Source organism: Helianthus annuus, chromosome 11 (genome assembly GCF_002127325.2).
Source record: "Helianthus annuus cultivar XRQ/B chromosome 11, HanXRQr2.0-SUNRISE, whole genome shotgun sequence".
Lineage (NCBI taxonomy): Eukaryota > Viridiplantae > Streptophyta > Magnoliopsida > Asterales > Asteraceae > Helianthus > Helianthus annuus.
The window spans coordinates 7,193,376-7,214,058 of NC_035443.2; the positions used below are offsets into that span (position 1 = coordinate 7,193,376).

At 37.8% G+C, this 20,683-nt stretch overlaps 1 protein-coding gene and 1 long non-coding RNA gene across 2 annotated transcripts; one reads left to right on the plus strand and one right to left on the minus strand.

The window, feature by feature from the left end:
• Window positions 1–5,015: 5,015 nt before the first annotated feature.
• LOC118483959 lies at window positions 5,016–7,357 on the minus strand. Its single transcript, XM_035979779.1, has 3 exons — window positions 6,356–7,357; window positions 6,108–6,277; window positions 5,016–6,024 (listed from the first exon to the last, which is right to left on the minus strand). The coding sequence occupies exons 1-3, from the start codon at window positions 7,355–7,357 to the stop codon at window positions 5,016–5,018; spliced, it is 2,181 nt and encodes a 726-aa protein (XP_035835672.1).
• A 2,135-nt stretch (window positions 7,358–9,492) lies between these two features.
• On the plus strand, window positions 9,493–11,077 carry LOC118483866. Its single transcript, XR_004871951.1, has 2 exons — window positions 9,493–9,787; window positions 10,447–11,077. It is a non-coding gene; the product is annotated as an uncharacterized LOC118483866 (long non-coding RNA).
• The last annotated feature ends 9,606 nt before the right edge of the window (window positions 11,078–20,683 follow it).

Sequence of the window (20,683 nt, forward strand, 5' to 3'; positions counted from 1 at the left end):
GAATGAACGTTATCGTCCGATTCAAACCATATTGCCCACCAGTCAGGAGATGCAGACTCAGTGGTACATATCGAGTGTTTAGTATTTAGATAGTATTCGTATAGCAAGTGAGGTACCCCGTAACATGCAGCCCAATTCTGATACGATGCACGACAGTGGTGATATTCCAAATGATGGCGTTGCTGACGGGTTTGAAGGTTATGCAACGTTGACCCCCATGGCCACCCAAACAGCAGCCACCCAAACAGCAAGAAAAAGAAGATCTGCAATTCATGATGGGGGAAATGTTTCAAATACGGATGAATTACAATCGGCTCTTGTTGAAAAATTTATATCAATATTGGACCTGAACAATGAGAAGCTAAGTTCGATAATTGATGCAAAGTTTGAGGCAAAGGTGAGGGTGAACTTAATTAAACCTTAAATAAATGTGTTTTATGTGATAGTGATGCTAATATGTCTATTTCTTATGCAGCTAATGAGTCTAAGTCTTCATCATGGTAGAGTTCATTCAGTCGGAAAGGTAATGTTGTATGGGATCCCATGTTGTATTGCTAGGATTTAAGCAATTCAATTACATAAACAATAATATATACTAATGTTCGTTATCACTTAAACTTGTGTCTGTAGCCGGAAGTAGACTCGTTTGTGAAGTTCAATGATGTTGGTGATAATGAAGTGGCAACTGTCAGCTTGCAACCGTGTGACGATCTTGTCTTTAATGATACAGAACAGTTAGTCCACGATGCCCCGACAGCCGCAGTGCGGCGATCAGAGAGGTTAGTAAAGCCCGGTCCGTCTATGCTATCACCTTTTGTTTTGTTCAAGAATGTGTCAAAGAGAAACAAGAACAAAGAAGATAGTACGTGTACGGATAAACAGATTCAAAAGATCCGAGATTGGTATATGATCGAACGTTCATTGGTAAACAAGACGGATTCAAGGACCCGGAAGCTTGGAAAAACGATGGCGGGTGAAGTTGGTCCACAATTTTGGTCTTCGTTGCTAGGTGACGACGGGTCCGGTTGGTTAAGTGATGATGTAAGAAATTATCAATTTTAATGCTTTCAAATTATTTATATTTTCAAGTCTGTTATTTAAAAAAACTTTCAAAACAGCATTTATACGGTTGGATGATTAAGATGTACGAGCAGAGGAACGACACCGATCGTTGGAGCATTCTACCACCCTATTTTCAATTGACCGTAATTCAGTGTGATGCACACCGGAGGATGGAGGGCTATTTCAATGGGTCCTTGATTCCTATTCCACCAATTTCCCAAGTTGACGAGGTAAATTATTTTTGAATGCCGAAGTATTTATATATATTTCATTTAAAAATAACGTGCATTGGATTTTGGGGGTGTTTATATAAATTATTTTTGATAGGTTTATGTTCCGTTGAATATAAAAAACGTGCATTGGATTTTGGGGGTGTTCCACCTTCGCAATCGGACGCTCACAATTTACGACAGGTTCGTCATATCGTATATATACTACCAATATAGTGCATTGAATTTCTTACAATTTACATATTCCTACATGCGTAGTTTATTCCAATGTCAAACATTGGTTCAAGACAGAACGGAAGTCATTTACCACATCAATTTTGCCTTCGACATATGGCTACGCATCAACGGGTACTATTCAGCCGATGAGCCAGTAAAGTTGTCGTTGCCGTTCAAAGTCGTTTACCCGAGCCAAGTTCCTCAACAATCAGGGAGTTTAGGAGATTGTGGTGTATGGGTTTGCATTTTGATGGAAAGGTTGATCAACAAGGAACCCATTTCTCGAGAAGAAAACACCGCAAAGGCAGCTTACCAAATGAGACAAAGGTTGGCTATCATGTTCTACGATAGCCTGTTACCGGAAAACTTTGATCTTGTCAGCACTTGCCAGTCATTTGAAAATGATGAGGATGAACAACTTCATGAAAAAGTTGTGGATCCATAAACAAGGTATTATGACATTGAACATTTTGCATTGGGCCGGCCCATTTGGGGCCCAATTCTGATTGGCCACATCCTATTTCCACTCAATTAAATTTGTTCGATTTAAAAAAAGGTGATTGGGCTGGCTCAAATCTGGTTATGCCCATTTACATTACAATATTTTGTTTATTGTTTCTATTTTTGTCTAGCCCATGCACCTGACCCATTATTACGGGATGGGCCGGCCCAGATCTGAATATCCCCTAGCTAATTTGGCTCATTAATGCTACTTTTTGCATATTCTCAAATTGTACACAATTATTTTTAAAAAAACACTTATGTTTAATGTAAAAAAAACAAAAAAAACTTGTTAACCAAAAAAAAAAAAGTTTTAATGCACTTTTTTTCTGGCCGGCCCAAATCTGGTTATGCCCATTTACATTACAATATTTTGTTTACGGCCCAAATCCAGCTGACCCATTATTACGGGTTGGGCCGGCCCAAATCTGATTATCCCCTTTTTGACCCATTACAATCCAGCTGACCCATTATTACGGGTTGGGCCGGCCCAAATCCAGACTATGCAAAAACTTGCTGACCCATTACAATAAAGCAATCTGATCTTGAACTTCTCTGTTATATGAGTCTTGACATAAAAAGCCCAAGCATGTATCGGCCCAATAATCTCAATATGACAAAAAGACTGAATTAAGACACAAACAATCTGATCATGACATAAAAAGCCCAAGCATGTATCGGCCCAACACATGTACAATCTTGAAACTTAGTTTATATTTTTAACAACTATTTTCGGACCAATTCAGAAGGGTGGCAGAATTATGTAAAAAAGAAAAAAAACTTTTTAACCAATAATTTTAATATAACCAAAAAGATTTAAACCACATAATATATATTGATATGACCAAAATGGTCCGTTGCATACATATCGTAAACATTAAAATTAAAACTTGTTAACCATAGTAGTACATAAAACCAAAATGGGTTAACAAACGGGTGATCTTAGACATAAGCGACGAAATATATGAAGATTTACAAGTAAATCTTCATAATCTCCCAAACAGAGACCCGATCGAAGTCTTCATAAAACGTCAACAGGTACTCTAGTTTTGCGTCCTCGATCACTTCTTGTTCGGTTACATTCTTTTTCTCGTCGGTTGCTGCCTTGATCGCTTCCTTCACCCTGCCATTGAACCTCGAACTAATGCACCTTAGGTAGGCCGCACGGAACTCCACCTCATTCACAGTTCGTTCAGTTTCGCCAACATGTCTACAAAACATGTGGAAAACGCTTAACCAAAAGGCGGCATCCATAGTAGCATGCCGTCCTAGGTGTCTCGTTTCAACGTATGACATCGCAACGGAGATGTCTTCAACCTCCGTCCATGAATCATCCATCTTCTTGAAGTTTTTGTGTAGAGTAAAGAAAGTGGAATGATGAAAATGGGAGGTAGCTTATGTATATATAGCCATGGATGTGTTAATTAAATGCAAAATAAGTATTAGTTAATTGTCATTCCATGTATTGAAACTTACAAATAATTAAATGATAATTTTGTATAACTTAAAAAATACCTTTTAATAATAATAAAAAAAACAGATTCAAAAACTTTATAAAAAGTTATTAAATTATTTTATTAATATTGAGTTTACCTATTTTTAACAAACGGTTTAAAAAAATTTATAATAATATATTAGTTATAAAAAAAAGAGGAGGTAGGTGGAAGTTATTATTGGTCTATAAATATGGACCATTGGTGGGATTTCTTCATACCACCACAAATTTTCACAATAATGTCGTCAAAAGAAAGGCGTCAATTAATCATTCCAGATTGTGTAGAGAACGCTGTTTGGCTTAATCGGGATGACCAATCTGTTTATTGGTCACAAAATGTTCTTGACTTCTACTACGGCGGTGATAGCCAATTTTGCTATTCAACTTATATGGGGCAGACGCCATTAGACAGAGAGTGGTGGGGTGGAGTACTAGGGTATTGTGGAGATGGATTTATGCATGAAACGGTAATTAGATTATTTTACTTAGTGTTATTAGTTATATTATTTATAATTTCTAAGTATGATACTTTAAAAAATAATTTTAGCATGTTCGTGCATGGTGTAACAAGCTAATACAAGATAGAGAAACAGAATATCGTCGAGGGACATCTACATCAAATACTTTTGGTTGGACCATTCTACCCCCAAATTTCATAGACCTTCTGGCGGAACAAGATAAAGATGCTTACGGATACGCTACTGGCAGTGTAGAACTTTACCCTGCCTTTTGGGACGTGGATACGGTAAAAAAATAATTACACTGTAAGAATGAGTGACATAGATATGTACTCACTAAATATTTACCGTATCTCCTTTTCAGGTTTACATACCTGTATCCCAAGACAAAGAAGGCTGGGTAATCTTGAAGATAGATATGCACTCACTAAAAATTACCGTTTATTTTACCAATAAATGTGATGCACTTAATTGCGGGGAAAGATTCTGCATTCACAGAAGGATACACCAAATTCTAGTAGAATTCGAGAGTCTCTTCTTATGGTTCCTCGGTCGTATACAGTATTGGGAAAATGCAGGAATAAGTGAGGCTGATGCGTTGGACTACACCGGGGATCTTGTCTGGCCTACATCGGAACATCGGGTTGGTCGGAATTCGGGTGTGATATTGTGTATGTTGCTGCAAAATCTTGTGCAAAACAGTGTACTTCCAAACTGGCAGGAACGAAACATGCAAGATGCATGTATGAGATATAGAAGATTTATGGCGGATCAACTCTATTCTGCACGTTTCATACCCCATTAATAATCTAATTAAAAAATAATTCCTAGTGAAATTATTGTGAGATAAATTAATCCCTAAATTAATTGAATCAAAATTTTTGTTAATTGTTTATTTAGTGAAATTATGTTCTTTTGTTTTTCAATTATAAATGACTTTTTTTGTTAATTACAAAACAATTAAAACAGAAAGTTAATATAAATAAAATAACGATTGTAATATATCTTAAATAGGATATACATTTGGCATAAATTTATACCAAAACTTCTTATTTAATCATCACCCAAGTTGTACGAGGGCCATGTATTTTGAAGTACATAATCCTGAAATTCTCCGGCTTCAACTTGGGCGGTTCTGGGTTCCGGCTTAGAGACGGTGCGAGAAGAAGTCTTTGTTTTGGGCGGTGCTAAACAGCTCGCACGTGAATGCCCATACGTTTTGCACTTACCGCAATATACGGGAGTTGGGTCCTCTCCTAGCGATAGGATTCGTTTGTTTTCTTTCGGACGTCCGGCTTGTCGTTTTGTAATAAGCGGTGGTTGCAGATTCACCAGTCCATTGGGTACTTCCCACTCTGATTTATCAGGGACTGGATTTATATATTCCACATACGTCGATTTATAAACTTCATTACTGTAAAATGACATCGCATAATGAGCACAATCTGGTTCACCTAAAAATCTAGATACCGCAATAACGTGCCCGCAAGGTAACCCAGATACTTGCCAAACCCGACAACTGCATGTTCCATTTGAGAAGTCAACTAAACCTCTCTTTCCACCGTCATCAACATCAAAACTGTCCTGGGAAATTCCAGCAACCACCCACGAACGAGAACCTTCCACTTTGCCTCGAATTTTTTTTTGAGCCCACGGTGTAAGCAAGTGTTCCCCTTGAATTCCCTCTTTCCGGCGATCATAGAACCATTTTTGGACAGACTGTATGAAAAATTCTATCAGTTGGGTTATTGGAATTTTTCGGGCATGGTTTGATAAAGCATTCATAGATTCAGCGCTATTAGATGTCATGTAATGATATCTTCTGGCTGGACAATGTGCTCTTGACCATTTGTCAAACCCAATTTCTATAAGAATGTTTCGTAATCTTGGAACAGCAGCACATAGCGCGTCGAATGATTCTTGAAAATCGGATATCCGGTAAGATTTGCACGTCTTCCACCAAAGACTCTCATATTCCTTTTTTTTTACGGTAATCGAAGGTTGACCATCAAATGACGACAACATAACCCGTGAAAGCTTCTTGGAAACACCACCCTTACGGCTAATTGTATAGAAGCTGCCCGGTCAGAAATGATTGCCAATTCTGGATGCTCGCCGATGCATTCTTTCAGTTTTGAAAGGAACCACGTCCACGACTCACCGTCCTCAGATTTACCAATTCCATAACCAATAGGAAAAATCTGATTGTTTCCGTCCATGCCCACAGCCAAAAACATTGTTCCCTTAAATTCACCCTTCAAGTGGGCAGCATCTATGATGATAAGCGGTCTTAAATTATGGACAAAGCTCCGAATCTGAAAGCAATACAATAATGTTAGACATATGTGGAAAAATTTATTTATTGATTTATTTTTTTATAGTCTTTCACTTACCACCGCACCTATGGCCACAAATAACATTTCAAAACGACTTTCAGAATCAGTGCGTATGTGTGTCACTGTTCCTGGATTAACCTTCTCCAAGTTATAACAATAGACGGGAAGTTCTGCAAAAGAACTTGACGAACTACCTTGCAAAAGTTGTAATGCGTTACATTTACCACGCCATGCTTGCATATACGTTAAATTGACTTTTTCTTTAATCCTAAAATCCTTTACAATTTCGGTCGAACGGTATATCCGTCCAGAATCTTTAAATTGTTCTACTAATAAGCTACCCACCACCATTGGGTTTGCTTGTCGCATATGTGGATATGTTTGCGTCTTAGAACATGTATGTTTGTTGTTAAAATGTTTTACGTAAAAAATATCACAAGATTCCCGACTCGCTGCCTTGAAATTCCACTGGCAATTCTCATCAATACAAGATACTTCGTAACGAGTTTTGGATGATCTGTCTACTTTATACGAAAAACTTTCGGAAAGACACAATTTTCCTAATTCTATTTTCATTTCCTGTTTGTTACGGAAAATATAACCTATGTAAAACTGGCTTTTATTTTCAAGGGGACAATTAACATTATCAGTAACTCCAGATTTATATGATGTGTTACATTCAACTTCAGGAAAAACATTTACGTTAAGATCAGGACATTTAAAAAAATTCGAAGAACCCACAGATGAACCAACTTGATCTTGCACCACATATAATTTAAATAACTCAAGAGGGTTTGTTTCCGCAATATTGGATAAAAAAGTAAGATCGGAATCATCAACTATATCAATGGGATCGTTAAAAGTTGACATTTTGTAAGATACACGTGTGATGTTTTGAAGACCTGTTGACTCACTAAGATTTTTTAAAAATGTGTTATAAGAAACTGTAGTAGAAGTTTCAAAACCACGTCTAACAAAATCTGCTTGGACCACATACTCTAGCCTCCCATCAACGACTTCCCACTTGCCACCACAGTAAACAACAAATTTGATTGCCATATCAATTGAGAGAAAAGAAAAATAGGAAGATGTATTTTCTAATCTAAAAATAGAAACGTGTATACATTTATAATAAAAGATAAAAAAAAACAGGAAGCTAATTTTTTTGGTCTAATGCGTCTCGTAGACTCCTCGGGTAGACGCATGAAAAGCTGACAAGTGGATGCTTCTAGACGCATTAATAAACGTGTTAGACGCCTAAATAAACGTGATAAGACGCATCCAGCGGCTGACACTGGAAGCGCTCGTAGACGCATACGAAGCAGCTCTTAGAGGCATACAAAAGCTGACAATGGAAGCGTCTCTTCGACGCATAGGAAGCAGCCTTTAGGGGCATCCAAAGGCTGACATGTAATCTTAGACGCATAGGAAGCAGCCTTTAGGGGCATCCAAAATCTGACAATGGAAGCGTCACTTAGACGCATAGGAAGCAGCCCTTAGAGGCATCCAAAAGCTGACATTGGAAGCGTCTCTTAGACGCATAGGAAGCAGCCCTTAGGGGCATCCAAAAGCTGACATTGGAAGCGTCTCTTAGACGCATCGGAAGCAGCCCTTCGGGGCATCCAAAAGCTGACATTGGAAGCGTCTCTTAGACGCATAGGAAGCAGCCCTTAGGGGCATCCAGCTCTGACAATGGAAGCGTCTCGTAGACGCATACGAAGCAGCCATTAGGGGCATCCAAAAGCTGACATTGGAAGCGTCTCGTTGACGCATACGAAGCGTCCGTAACAGACGCATAAAAACTAGTGCCCAGCCTGACGCTTCACACTAAGCCGGACGCAAGCTACAGTGGATGCGTCAGTTAGGCGCCTTCGAAGCAGCAGATGTTTTCAGACCCAATCATTGACACACGTGTCGCTTTAATATTTATTGACGCATCCTTAACACCTGCAGGCGCATAAGTGGCTCGAAATATGTGATGCCCTACTCCAAGGAGGCATGAGCTGGCTAATTTGTTGGTCAACCAATATTCCTTGCTAGATTGGTAATTTTCCCTTTATTTAATTATATTCTTTTATTTATTTATTAGTTTTTTAACAGTAAGGGGATTTTAGTCGTTTCATAGCCACCTAACACCAAAAACTAACCACCATCCACGCTAGGGACTATCCGAGAATGAATTTGCAAAACTTGGGGACTGTAGCTGTACTTTTAAAAATATAGGGACTATAGGTGAAATCAGGGCAAACCACCTGGACTCCTGCCACTTTTCTCTTTAAAACATCTATTAAATAAATTATTATTTTATATTATAATAATAAATATATAAAGAATAGGTTAATCCGATACTTGAAAACCGGTTTACTTCCATGCTTTGAAAATACTTTTAATGTTGATAGATCCTTGTAATACACGGGTTTAAGGACAAAATATCTTCATAATAATTACCAAAGGCTTGCCTGTTAGAATTATTAAACTTCATTTATGTTTTATATGTATTTAATCGAATTTATAAGTAGGTAAGATATCTATGATATGCACTCGAATAGTAGATGATAAGCTTATGTAATTTCCGGGATGATAAGCGGGTGAATATTTCGAATAACTGCCGGAGGCAGTTACCCGCCAAAATTCAACCGCCAAAACACTATGTATTTATTCATTATTGCCGGCAACTTTGACGGATATCAAGACATTCAAGTTCTGCTAGAATTGTCCATTATTCGTTCGATATTCATTGTCTTTCATTCATTGTTTTGCACCATGGAAATCCAATTCGGATCAGTCACAAACAAGAACCGAACCACATCTTATGACTCCGCTGCAAATATGACTTCTGATCCCCAACATTGCCAAACTAGATGTTTTAACTGCTGGCCTTAACTGTTTGATCAAAGTTTGATTAGAAGATACGGGTCAAAAGTGTAAATAGTTATTAGTCAGTTTAAGATGCAAATAGATTAAGTACACAAGTGCGAGGATTAGATTTGACTAAGCGAAAGATTGTAACCTACATATTTGATGGATCGATGTCTCCCTAGAGACGTACCTGTTCAGAATGGCGCCAACACCACAAATACATCAGACGCGACTCTTCACAATGAGACATGTCCATTCATCGCACCTCTTCAGTATGTATAAATATGATTAGGGTTTCAGTTTGTTTCTGCACCTTTAAAACAATCAGAATCAATTGTTCAGTTTATTAATATGATTGTGTATTAGGGTTAATCCCTCTCTTCTTGTTCTTTGTTCGATTGTTATTTTGTTCTTGATTGATGGGTTGAATTCATGGTCTCCTGGGATCGATACAACATACAAGAATGTAAAAATATTTCTAACTTGGAAAGTTCAGTGCTGTTTGTCTTGTAGAAAGTTCAAGGGTCAAAGTTGCGCTAGTAAAGTTGTACGAAACATGAAGATTGAAAGCTGGATTCTGTTTGAGCTGGATGTATGCAGTTTAGAAGTTCAAGGGCTAAAATGGAAGATGTAAGTATGAATATACATATAGTCTTCTCTTTCTAGACACACTTCGGTTTGTCCATCTCAAAACCCTAGAAGCTCTCTCTCATTTGAAAATCTATATCATTACAGTTGAAAATTTTCTAGTCAAACCCAAAAAAAAAAAAACATTATTCCTTATACAAGAATGATGGTTAGTTTTCAACCAAAAGCCAAGTATATATAATGACCCTGAAACAATATTAATAAGCCTATTAGACCGTAACTAATTACATCCACACATCATGCAAACTTATAGAGCATTGAACCTTAACTGCTTCCTAAACATTGCAGCTCATCATAATCGTATATATTCATTAACTAACATTATTATTAATACAAATTATCCTGATTAGGCTCACAAGTTCAGCCAAACTCGAATTTAAGATTGTTTGTTAAAGTTAAAGGAATAAAGGGACTACTCATAGATCGTTTAAACTTGGATCGATACAAACTTTTAGCTAGATGATCTTAAGTAGCTTGGGAACGACTCTAGTATGAACTCCAGAAGAAACGTTTTACACGATATTAAGAATGGATAACTATATATTATATGAATCATAAATTTTTTTAAGAGGGCATGGGCCGCCTTAAGTTGAAATTAAGAATTCATTTGTAATTAGTTCGACTAATATCCATGTCAGCAGATCATCATCTGTTCCCACTTCATCACCTCTATAAATGGAATCCACCCTACCTCACCTTCATCATATCCTCAAAATTTCAAACTTCCTAAAAGATGGAAAACTCTCTACGCTCATGTTTCACGGTGGCCTTTATGGTGCTTCTACTATCGGCTGGGCACCTTCAACCGACTGAAGCACAATCTAGATGTGATTCAGTGCAGCTCAGCTGGTGTTTGCAGTCCATTGTCTCAAACATTCCGCCGTCCCAAGAATGCTGCCGGAGACTCAGGACTCAGGAAGCTTGTCTTTGCCGCGAAACAAGGGACCCAACATTTGGTGGCTATCTTAGACATCCCGGTGCTAGGAGGGTAGCCACCGCATGTGGTGTAACATTCCCTAGATGTGACTGATCGAATTCGCGACCGACTGTGGTATATTACGGTAGTAGTTACGTGTTATGTGCGTGTAACGGTAGTATATCACTTTTGTTGTTGTTTGTTTTCGTGTCTTTGTAATTGTTTCCGTCCTGTTGTCTGGGTTGGTATGTTTTGTATTTATATATATATGTACAATTGTATGTTATGATTGTTATTATACATGTATGTACTATTGTATGTTGATATGATAATTAATAAATAATTTTTTGAGTGTGTCAAGAGTTTTTATGCATGTTGTGAGGTGTTAAGATATTTGAATGGATAAAAACTTAATTTTGTATAGAATTGTCATCTATGAAACGATTAGAGTTCAGCTTTTGTCTATTCAATTATTTGTATACCTTAATTAGTTGAGTATACTTATTTAGTGGTTATCTTAGGCTTCCCAGTCCCAAGAGGGTAGCCTCTGGATGTGGTGTAACATTAATTAGTGCGGCTAGTGACATATCGTCTTAAGAAGGATCAAAATTAAAAAAAAAGTGCATACAATAAACTTACGCATATAACTGATACGAACCAAATCGTTAACCAATTGATCCAAAAAAAATAAATAAGAAGCTTGAAAGAACTTGAAGATTTTATTAGAATAGATCAATTCATATTTTTGAATTCATTCATAATTAAAATAAATAACTAGGTGGCTTTATATAGCCTTCAATAAAGGAAATTACATAAGAAAATAATACTCCACTAACCCACTAAAACTCTTAATTAACTAACCACTAAACATGAAATAAAGAAAATAATAGAATTGCATGGGAACAAGTCATGGAGATCATGGGCACGTATCATTCCTCCCTGCTCAAACTCTCCTTGTCCGCAAGGAGAAACCGGTAGGAACTTGGCTACACGCCATAATTGTGGCCGCCACTCGGTCCACAAATTGGCAGTTGGAGAATCTGTAGCGAGGTGCCAGGGAGGCCACCATTCCATCAGCTCAATTGCTTCACTATGAAACTGACATATTTCTCCCAAACCCGACTCCACATTATCACATTCCATCACTTTTACAAGTTGAAGAGCATTAGGATATCTAACCACATTTAGCTTTGTAAAAGCATTTATCTCCTTTCTGCAGGCTGTCCTTGCCAACCCATGTACATGTCTCTTATCCATCATCACATCACCCTTCACGCCTATTAACAGAAATGGCCTAAACACATCTTTCTCCTTTTGGGAATCAAAGGTGTGAGTGTTATTTTTTAGGGAAGAATCTGAGTTGATCTTGCCAGCCATGAACGTTGGGTTAGAGGTCTTAGGAACCAGTGTGGGCGCAATCTCCAGTGATGGTGCGGGTGATGGTGCTAGTTGTGGTGGTACGATGATGGTAGCGGTTGCATGAGTTGTGACGGAAGCGAGTGGTGTGGTGGCGGAAACTGGTGGTGGTAGGCGAGGTCAGTTCTTGAGAAAATTGATTATCTGAACAATCATTGACTCAATATGAACCAACGACTCGTTCCATTTTTTAGCGTCCATTGATGTGGATCAAGGCTACTCTGATACCAATTGATACGAACCAAATCGTTAATCAATTGATCCAAAGAAAATAGATAAGAAGCTTGAAAGAACTTGAAGATTTTTAGAAAAGATCAATTCATATTTTTCATTCATAATTAAAATAAACAACTAGTTGGCTTTATATAGCCTTCAAGAAAGGAAATTATATAAGAAAATAATACTCCACTAACCCACTAACACTCTTAATTAACTAACCACTAAACATGAAATAAGGAAAATAATAGAATTGCATGGGAACATGTCATGGAGATCATAGGCACGTATCAATAACCACATGTGTGACATGTCACTAATATTGTTTAACCTTACATAAACATATAAAAATCAATATACAATTTACACACTTGAACCTACAATCCAGCAAGTCCATATGCAAATGCAACATAGATGATAGAACAATTGACATTCACAAACCAACAAGTCAGGTTCACAAAAATTAAAGCAACGAAAAATACGTTGTGAGCTCTTTTGAAATCCAACGGTGATTAGCAACCGCTTCTTATGCAAACCAGTTTTAATAAGCTTTGTCGTATGGGTTGGTTTAGGTTACACAAAACCACATTAAGTCATACTCGATCATTTTAGTGTTAAAAACACGCGTATGATTTATTTTACTTTGATTGACCTTGTCATTTCTAGCTAGTTGGTAGTTGGTTTAGGTTAAAAAACCACATTATGTCATTACCAGTCATTTTGTGTTAAATGGCATGTGTATATAGCTATACACTAATTGGAATAGTCACATGTTAGTGTCTTATTTAGGTTACATAAAATAGCATTAAGTCATAAGAAATCATTTCGGTTTGTGGGTTGAGGTACAGTATGTGAAATGAAACAGTGTTAGCTTTGATTATAATGATAAGTGCTTACTCTAATCAAACTGATCATATATAAAACATAATCAATTGAGGTACAGTATGTGAAATGAAACAATGTTAGCTTTGATTTATACAGCCTCCGTAAGAAAAAGTCTGCTATGATAACCCTTTTCTAATGTATAAATTAATTCAAAGTTGAATTTAGGAAGTTGTTACTTTGGCTAAGATCCATGTCATCACCTCTATAAATGGAACCCACCCGATCACCTCACATCCCATTCCCAATTAACTCCATATTCTCAGTATTTCAAACTTCCTAAATAATGGAGAACTCTCTACGCTCATGTTACATGGTTGCCTTTATGGTGCTCCTACTATCAGCCGGACACCTGCAACCGACTGAAGCGCAATCCGGATGCGATTCAGTGCAGCTAAGCTGGTGTTTGCAGTCCATTGTCTCAAACACGCCCCCGTCCCAAGACTGCTGCCGCAGGCTCAGGGGCCAACAAGCTTGTCTTTGCCGCGAAATAAGGGACCCGACATTTGGTGGCTATCTTAGACATCCCGGTGCCAGGAGGGTAGCCACGGCGTGTGGTGTAACATTCCCTAGATGTAACTGATCGAGTTTGCGACAGACGGTGGTATATTATGGCAGTTATGTGTTATGTGCGTGTAAACTACTTTTGTTGTTTCTTTGTTGTCATGCCTATGTAATTGTTTCCTTTCTGTTGTCTGGTTTTGTACGTCTTGTATTGATATGGTGATTTGACATGTACTAGCTGTTGTAAGTTGATTAGATAAAACTTTGAACATATGTTAGATGTGTTAAGACTTTTGAATAGATGAAACTTTGAATATATGCTAGATGTGTTAAGACATATTTAAAAATATTTAATATAACTAAAAAAAATACATAACCACACAATCAAATTTTAAATCCTAGGCATTGGTTCCCTATTGGGGATGGTTTGTGGGAAGTTGTCATGTCGATATGTGACTAAACTGGCGTGCGTAGCGCCTTTGGCACTCGCAATGGGCCGCACCCATTGGTTCGGCCTCCGTTAAGTCGCTACTGCCATTCATCATTTTATTGAAAAGTCAATAAAAGCCATGGCATTAATATCACTAAACTTATTGGAACTAATTTGCGATCGATATCACCCAAATATCCACGGAATTAAAGATTGCGTTCTAAAATGACACAGTTCCATGCGTTAGCATATCCTCGATGACATTCACCCAAGCCGTGGATAAGGCTATCTCTTCTGCTTCGGTCCAAAGTCTCCTTGCCATTTGGGAGTCTTAAAAATTTGTGTGAGAAAAGAATGCGAATGGTGTGGGTAAAAATGTTTATGTGATTGTATATTTACATTAGAAAGTTGATTTTTTTTTACTGCAACGGTCATATGACCTTTTCATACATCCATATCTTCCCCAATGATCGCTGTGCACTCACCGTTTTTCGGCGAAAAAAAAAAAAAACTTCCAAACCGGGGTGGTGTTCCCAGCTGGGGCTGTGGGTCATCGAACCTCCCCCGGATTCCACTCTTTTCTCCCTTACGGATTATATGCACGTAACGATGGTATACCACTTTTGGTGTGTATCTCTTGTAGAACCACTTTTGAGATGTAACTATTAGTCTGTTTTGATACATTGATACATTTTTGTATTTGTATATATAGTGATTTAAACAAACTTGATAATTTTTTTTTTGTTATAATTAGTATGTATGTACGCTTGTAGTTGTAGATGCAATTAAAAGAAAACTTGATGGCATGATATGCTTAAGAAGATGTAATGTAGCATTGGAGCAATGCCCTAGTCTTGAAGGGGTGTGCTCATAGCTAACACCAATTTAAACCCTAAACCCTTATCCAATAGATTAAAATCACTAGTTGTTATGGCAAATTAACATCACTGATATCCAAATAGTTACACTACTCTAGTTCTAAGAATTTTCATATAAGCAAATGTCACTACTAAAACTATCCTATACATACACACAAAATCCATATACAATTTACATACTTTGACCTACAATCAAACAAGTTATATATGTAATATACAACAAGTCACATTCACAAACCAATGGTCTATCAAGTCACGTTCACAAAATAAAATCCAACAAGACACTTTCATAGAACCAACAATCCAAGTCAAGCTACATGTAGGGATGAATCGATAACTGAAGAATGTCTTAATTTTGGGTTCGCTTGAGAGGGCAAAATGGTACTGCTAGATGGATACATTAGAGTGGTGGAGGGTGTGATGTAGTGATTGACATAGAGAGACAAAGTGGTAGCTCCGAGTGAAGGGTGCGATAGTGGCGTGAGAGCTCAAGGTCGAGAGAGAACATTTGGCTACAAGGGGTTGTTAGTTATTGTGAGTAATAGTGACGATCAGCGATTGACTAGCGACTACGAGAGAGAAATTATAAAAATGAAAATGAGCTAGTGACTGGTGGCCTAGCTTGTTTTTTTGGCTTAATGTTTCCGGCAGACTTTTTCATCGATAATAAGGGATACATGTTTAAAAGAAAATTAAAATAACAAAAAAAAAAAAAAACTCTCAGTGATATCTTCAGAAATTCATCGGTGATTAGCGACAGTGCCTTATGATAACAAGTTTTTAAAGGCTTTGTCTTGTGTTAGCGGGTTGGTTTAGGTTACAGAAAACCATATTAAGTCATAATCGACCATTTTAGTGTTAAAGAGACATATACGATTAATTGTACAGTGATTCGCATTAATGAGTCTTCTGATGGAAGGTGTGAAACACGAGGGTTAAGTGCGTTATCTTAAGTGTTTTAATGCGTTTTATGTGATTATATGCCTAGAATGTGTTAACTATGAAGGTTTGTAATTTTGCAGATTAAACGTGTAATATGGTGAAGTTAGGATGTTTGGAGATGGAGCGGAATGATCTCGGATGGGAATCAAGACACTCCACATTAGACAGGACGTGTTCGGGTCGATAAATAGTTTGAATATATAAGAAAAATTCGAATGAATGAAGTCGAGGGGCCATGTTGATTCGGTTGAATAAATTGTTGTGCATGTGATTATTTCATTCAAAGAATTAAATGTGGTGAAAAGCCTAATACATGGAAGGTTTATCGAAAATGCTGGATAAAGCTAAGGAGGTTGGGGTTTTTTCGGGGGTTACTCTTCCGGAGGATGGCCCGACGATTTCCCATTTGTTCTTCGCGGACGATGCATTGATTGTCGGGGAGTGGAATCCCGAGGGAGCTTTGAATGTTGTCAGACTTCTTAGGAGCTTCCATGCTTGCTCGGGTTTAAAAATAAACCTGGGTAAATCCAATCTTTATGGTATTGGGGTTGATAATGCGGAGGTAGGGGTGGTAGCCGAAGCGATAGGGTGTAAACAGGATGGTCTTCCTTTTAATTACTTAGGATTGAAGGTGGGGGCAAACATGAACCGCGTTAATAATTGGAAGATGGTGTATGATATTTTTGAGTCGAGACTAGCTCTATGGAAATCGGCCCTTTTGTCGATGGGTGGTAGAACTACGTTGATCCGCTCGGTCCTTCAAAGTATCCCGTGCTATTACTTCTCATTGTATAGAGCGCCGGTCAAAGTGATAAAAGATTTAGAAGGGATGATAAGAAAATTCCTTTGGGGCGGGTCAAGTGTGGGCAATAAAACCCACTGGGTTTCTTGGGATGTAGTAACGAGACCTAAGGATAAAGGGGGCATAGGGCTGAATAAGTTGAGTAATTCCAATATGGCGATGCTTATCAAGTGGGCGTGGAGATATAAAACGGAAAAGGACAGGTTATGGGTTTCGGTCATTGACGCGATTCATTCCAAAGGCTCGGGTTGGTCGTTTTTGCCAGTTAAAAAATCTGCAGGAGGGGTTTTTTAATAACCACTCATCATCACCATCGAGGGGGGACGACTTTGGGGGGCGTCACACAACCTTCAGCTCTAAAAATCATCACTCAACATCATCGATCATCACAATCCGCGCAAATACCGATTCGATCATGCGTTCATCTTCCTTTCAAGCTTTTGAGGATCGCACGAACGTCATGAGCGGCTAGTCGTCTCGTGACCGTCTCCGGGACTAGGGTTTATGTTTGAACATTAGGTTTGCTTATGTTTACAACTTTTTGGATTGAGAATTGATTAATCTTTCGGTTAGTTATTCTTATTGTTTTTGTTCGATTAAACAATATTTGATTGTCGTAATCATTCGTGTTCATCAATTATTTGGTTTGTTCATCAACAACCGGGATTAAATTCTAGGATGTCATTGTTTTAAACCTTTAATCATTGAACTTGATTATGTTTATGAAATCTGAAATTGGTAATTAACTGGATTACTATTCATTTGCATCAATCTTTCGGTTTCGATCGTGGATCATTGCAATCAAATATATTGTCCGTTAATTATTTATCAAAACAAGTTCTACAAATCATGTCTATGTGATTTCCGATTAGTAGTAACTAAGTAACCTGATTTTCTGCATAACCCGAAAACCCGGAGATTGGTCCCTTTTCTCATCATTGTTTACAACTCTAATTTATTTTGTTTTCACAATCATTCTAAAAACTGCAAAAAGCAATTAGGTTTTAATTTAGATAATAGTCGTAAACACCGAGCTTTCGTACTTTCCACTGATTCCCCGTGGATTCGACACCCTACTTGTCCTTTACTAGTAAAAGGTGAATAGGACACTATTACTTTATTTTTGACCGACCTTACGACATCGATCATCTTCTCATGTGTTAGTGGGTTAGTTAGGTTACACAAATCATATGTTTTCTTCTCACTAGTGTGTTTGGTGATTACTACCGATCAAGACTGACATGCCCAACCATTATCACATGTACCGTGTTTCCATCATAACACAATGTAGAAGATGTGACCGACACGCTACCATGTTTGTTTCCTACCTCGTGCACCAAGCTAGTGACCATCCATTACTGAAGTTCTAATCCCTCACATAGTAATTAGTTGTTAGATAGTTTAGTTATGAATTAGATAAGTTACCAGAGTGTGGGGACTAAAGAAGACAAGATGAAAGTTAATAACCAACACCCTAAAAGGATCGACACATTCCAGCTTGGGTCGCATCTGTTGGGATCGACGGCATCAAGAAAACATCACAGGAGACACACCTCCTCATATTCAATCTCATCCACATGATCAAGAGACATACCTATTCGCGAAGAGACACGTCTCTACACTCCCACCTTTTACTTTAGTATAAATAGGGTTTGTATGTTTCAATTGTAATCATCAAAATCATTTATACTTTCACATTTGATATAGTTGTTATTCATTCGATTGTTCGTAGTTTATCATTGTGTTCGTGTTCGTAAGGGTTCTCACCAACAATTACCGCCCACATGTATTTCTCACATATAGGTTTCACCAGAAAGGCTTGGTAACAAAGGATCTGTGAAGATTCAGGAACGCTCCTGCTTGAACCACGAAACCGTGTTGTCTATGGGAAAGGGATGTTTGTGATTATAAAACATATAAGCGTAGAAAAGCTCATAATAAATAATCTCTTTTAGCTGTAGTCTCTCATTTATCATCACAAAGTCACAACAATAATTGTTTAATCTGATAAACATATCATATACCTTCAATCATCAATCCTGTAATTACTCCTGTAACAATATGAGATGATGCCGATTAACAACTATTGACAACTTTTAGGGTTTTACAAGACAACAAAACTCCATAGTGGAGATTAATATTAATAGAGGAAGTGTTGGTGCACTTGTGTCTGTACTTTGTCTGTATTCGGTCACGATGTAAACGATGTCCTGATTAGTGTTGTAAGTTGACCAAGTCAACCATCCTCCGGTTTGACTTGGACAACAGTTTGTAAATGATGAAGGATGTTCTGTGTCGAAGGATAGCTCATCGAAGGATATTGTAGATCCTTCGATGACATCGAAAGATAGGCTTCGAATGATAGACCTCGAAAGGTGATCTTTCGAGGTCCCTGCTTATCCTTCGAATACTTTGTCTTCGATAGATGATCCTTCGGACCATCTATCGGATCCTTCGGACCAGACATCATGAGCTGGGTATAAATACCCATGCAGTGTGTTGAGTTCATTAGAGACAGAGACTTAGACAGATTCACACAGAGACTTTCGAGAGAGCTTGAGAGCATTCTGTCCAGAAAACACACACACACTTTGAGAGTTTGCAAGTTAGATTTGTAAACATTGTGCTTGTAACCGAAACCTTCATTTGCATTAATACATTGGTGTTAATCGGTGAACCCTTGTGTGTTGTGTTTATACTTGCTTAATCTCGGTTTGCTTGCTAGCTTGGATTCCGCACTCGCTAGTGGGTTAGTATAACAAGGTTTGAGGTTCGTCATCCTCCGACAAAGGGACCTACAGGAAGGGTAATGTGCAATATTGTTTAACGTGCGATACGTACGTATTAAATTATGCATGCTATAAAATTCAAATCCTAATCACGCATGAACAAACCACATAATCACCCATGAAGAAATCATATAATCACACATACATAATCAGCATGAACAAATCAGAAAATCACGCATGTTATATTGTGTTCATACGTGATTAGGGGTTTAAATTTTATAACATGCCTGATTTAATATCGTACGTATCACACGTTATTGACTATTGTTATTAAAACTTTTTCAATATCTATAAACTTCAAAAACTCTAATAATATTACCATATTTATAAAAAACATATAAAAAATGACCAGTTGATGTATTGTCTTTGAGTTGAAATAATGTTAGCATTTCTTTATATGGACACCGTAAGAAAAGTCTGATACAATATTTTTTAAATCATAAATTAATTCAAAGTTGAGTTGAATTTGGAACTTGTTATTTGTTAAAAATCATATCACTATACACACGTTCCCACCGTGCATCCCCTCTATAAATGGATCCCATCCAACCTCACATCCAGATTACAACCCTCCCAACTCCATTCATAGTTTCAAATAACTTCCAATCAATGGAAAACTCTCTACGCTCATGTTTCACAGTGGCCTTTATGGTGCTCCTACTATCAGCCGGACACCTACAACTGACTGAAGCGCAATCCGGATGCGATTCAGTGCAGCTCAGCTGGTGTTTGCAGTCCATTGTCTCAAACATACCCCCGTCCCAAGACTGCTGCCGCAGGCTCAGGGGTCAACAAGCTTGTCTTTGCCGCGAAACAAGGGACCCGACTTTTGGTGGCTATCTTAGACATCCCGGTGCCAGGAGGGTAGCCACCGCGTGTGGTGTAACATTCCCTAGATGTAACTAATCGAGTTCGAGTGGTATATTACGGTAGTTATGTGTTATGTGAGTGTATACCACTTTTCACTTTTGTTGTTTCTTTGCTGTGGTGCCTATGTAATTGTTTCATCCTGTTGTCTGGTTTGGCATGTTTTGTATTCCTATATTGTGATGTAATAAATACTTACTGTTATAAGTTGTTTTGCAGTGGGATCTAATAGTTTG

Bases quoted from the DNA above. Each gene is read 5' to 3' on its own strand.
- LOC118483959 (XM_035979779.1), bottom strand. From the start codon at position 7,357: ATGGCAATCAAATTTGTTGTTTACTGTGGTGGCAAGTGGGAAGTCGTT. The intron at 6,278-6,355 runs GTAAGTGAAAGA...TATTGCTTTCAG, and splicing joins TTGTGGCCATAGGTGCGGTG to ATTCGGAGCTTTGTCCATAA. The intron at 6,025-6,107 runs GTTCCTTTCAAA...CTATACAATTAG, and splicing joins GACGGTGAGTCGTGGACGTG to CCGTAAGGGTGGTGTTTCCA.